Genomic DNA, 2,710 nt, shown 5'->3' on the forward strand with positions numbered 1-2,710 from the left:
AAAAAAATAACGTCAACTCGTTATATCAGCTCTCGAAGTGCTCAAAAGAGAAAAATGGTTATCCAACTAGGAAGAAAAAAGAGAGAGACAAAGAAAAAACGAAAATACAAAAGCTCTCGTCACGATGTATGATAGAGTGCGTAAGTAAAAAAGTTCAAAACTCGCTGATACCGTTAAAATGAACGTACGATGTGGGTATATATATTTCCTTCACGTGTCGAACAATGTTTTTCGTTCAAACCTTTTGCAGCCATGCGAAATGGCCATCGCGAATTAAGGTTTTTACAAATTAACAGAGAGATATTCAACGACAGCGAAATTCGTAGATGTATATGCTCGTATTGAGATACGAATTTTCAATTACTGTCATAGCTACTTTTGTAACTAGATCTGTTAGAATATATATTCCCTCAAAAGGAATACCGAATGAACTTTAAAATTAAAAAAAAAAATGAAGAATATCTAATTTTAGTGTAATTAAAAAAAAATATAATATATAGCCAAATTAAACGCTTGGAAGATGTTAAGAAATTTTTAAAAAATTACAAATTTACAAATTTTGAAGATGAAAAAAAAGATATCATATCCCAATATCCAATCTATATTCAACAAAATATTCAACGTGATGCATATTACCTATTCTAATGAATAAATAATCTCTGGATATCTATCATTTTTTATTGACAACAATATCAAATATTCACTATTAAAGATAAATAAACTTTTAAATAAACGAAACAACTAAACACATAAATCCTCGTGAATCATTGCCAATCTATACTATATCTGTATAAAATTAACTTGTGAATACGAATCATCTTTCAACACACAAGCGCACACATGAGTACAAAACGCTCTGAATTACGGAGAACAGATGCATATGCGTCTGGCCGATAAACGTAAAAGCGACGATACCATTCCATATTCGCCATTGTTCGTTCGACGAGCAAAATAACGGGAACAACGAAAACAACAACAGAGGAGAGATGGTTGGTTTTCAGCCGCGTATGAGCAGCGCCATGATGGCGGCGGCCTGCGCGGAACCAAAATGGGAACCGGAAACGCGTGCAAACATCGGGATCGCGCGGAAATGTTCGAACGATGATAAAAGCCGCCTGTTTTACGGCGATTACAGCGGTCAAGGATGCTGTTAACAAGCGTCGCACGGCACGCTTGTGCGATGAAACCACATATTTGGATCGTTCCTGGCCAACCGGAAGGTTAATCCCGCGTCACATCCACCGTTGTTTGTTGTTTCGACGATTGATGCGGACCACAACCCTCCACCCCAACCCTCTTCGAAATATTCTCATCGAAAACAAAGGATTGATTCGCTTATTTTGGCGAAATCCCCTTTTCACGATTGATTTATGATAAGTTTTATGGAAAAGGAATTTGAAATTTGCTTGTAGATTTTATTTTATTTTATTTTATTTTTATAGAGTTGTATTGTCTGTAATTTCTTGTTGAATGTAATGTAATCCAAGAATGTTTCTTCTTTGACGATTTGCGTGTATATATAATGGGAATTGCATTATTCGTAATTTTGATTGTAAACTTTTGTGATACTTCTGTTTGACTGATGTGATTATTCACATGATGAAAGGTTAATTGTATATAATGAATTCATTATTAAATGGATATTTGTGTGTTATCGATTAAAAGTCTTAAATGATGATGGCTGATTAATCGAGCTGTTAATTATAAATTGTAATGTACGTATTTACATATGTTTAACGTGTAAATTGCAAGTAATATAATGCTTGATTAAATTTATTCAAATTGTACATAACGCTGTGCCTCGTGTGCGATAATGATCTAATAACAATTGTAATCTAATCTAATATTAACGATATTATTTCCATAAATTTTTTTTTAATAATTTCTCATAATCAATAATTATAAACACGAGAGAAAGCGAGAAAGCTGACTGATTTCATACAATAAATACCGTAATAGATATTACAAATACTTTCCATTAAATTATCGTGCAAAGGCGCGCAAAAAGGAAACGAAAAAAAAAAAAAATGGATTGACACTCACGTCAACGTAAATCCCGGTAACATTGAAGATCTTGGTCGACGGCTCCTCGCTCGGTGTGTAACGGTAGAACTCGTACCTGCCGCGGTACCACTTGAGGGAGTAAAGGGGCGCCTCCTCGAGATTGTAATGGCAGCGGAGAATCACCTTCTGACCACGTTCCGCTATCTCCGGAACTACTTCTAGGCTGACATTCCGCAGGCAGCTCGCACCTTTGTGGGAAATGAGAACAGGAACGGAGCATTAAGTCTAGTGTGCATCATTAGTCCGCTTTTACTCCTCGCGCCGGAGGTTGCACAGCACGCGTCAGCGAGAAATTGCAATTCCACCGAATGACAATTCCTCTCGCTCCCCTCCACCCTAACCTATTCCGCCTCCCACTCAACCAACACATACACACACACATACACACAAACCACATGCATATGTAAACGTTTCACACCATTTCAAACATACACACCGTACAATTTTTCTTCTCTCACGCTTTCCAACCACCCCCTCTCTCTCCTCATCCATCTCTCCCTCCTTCGCACACCCTCGATCAACATACCACTTTCTTTCACGTTCTCATCCCCCCATCCCTCCCTTCTTCCTAGAGAACATACACACCCACCTCCCCTCCCCCTATTTCCTGTATTTTCCGCTGACGTTCCCCCGTTTACCCCGGATT

General features: G+C 37.7%; 1 protein-coding gene across 1 annotated transcript in view; it reads right to left on the minus strand.

Annotated features, from left to right (window-relative positions):
• LOC102676943 overlaps positions 1–2,710 on the minus strand; it is a 165,154-nt gene that overhangs the window by 71,136 nt on the left and 91,308 nt on the right. The window contains exon 2 of the mRNA XM_031509399.1: positions 2,044–2,252. Within this exon, the coding sequence (XP_031365259.1) occupies positions 2,044–2,252 (209 nt within the window). The remainder of the gene's footprint in view (positions 1–2,043; positions 2,253–2,710) is intronic.

Source organism: Apis dorsata, unplaced genomic scaffold, assembly GCF_000469605.1.
Source record: "Apis dorsata unplaced genomic scaffold, Apis dorsata 1.3 scaffold_13, whole genome shotgun sequence".
In the NCBI taxonomy this organism is placed as follows: Eukaryota; Metazoa; Arthropoda; class Insecta; order Hymenoptera; family Apidae; genus Apis; species Apis dorsata.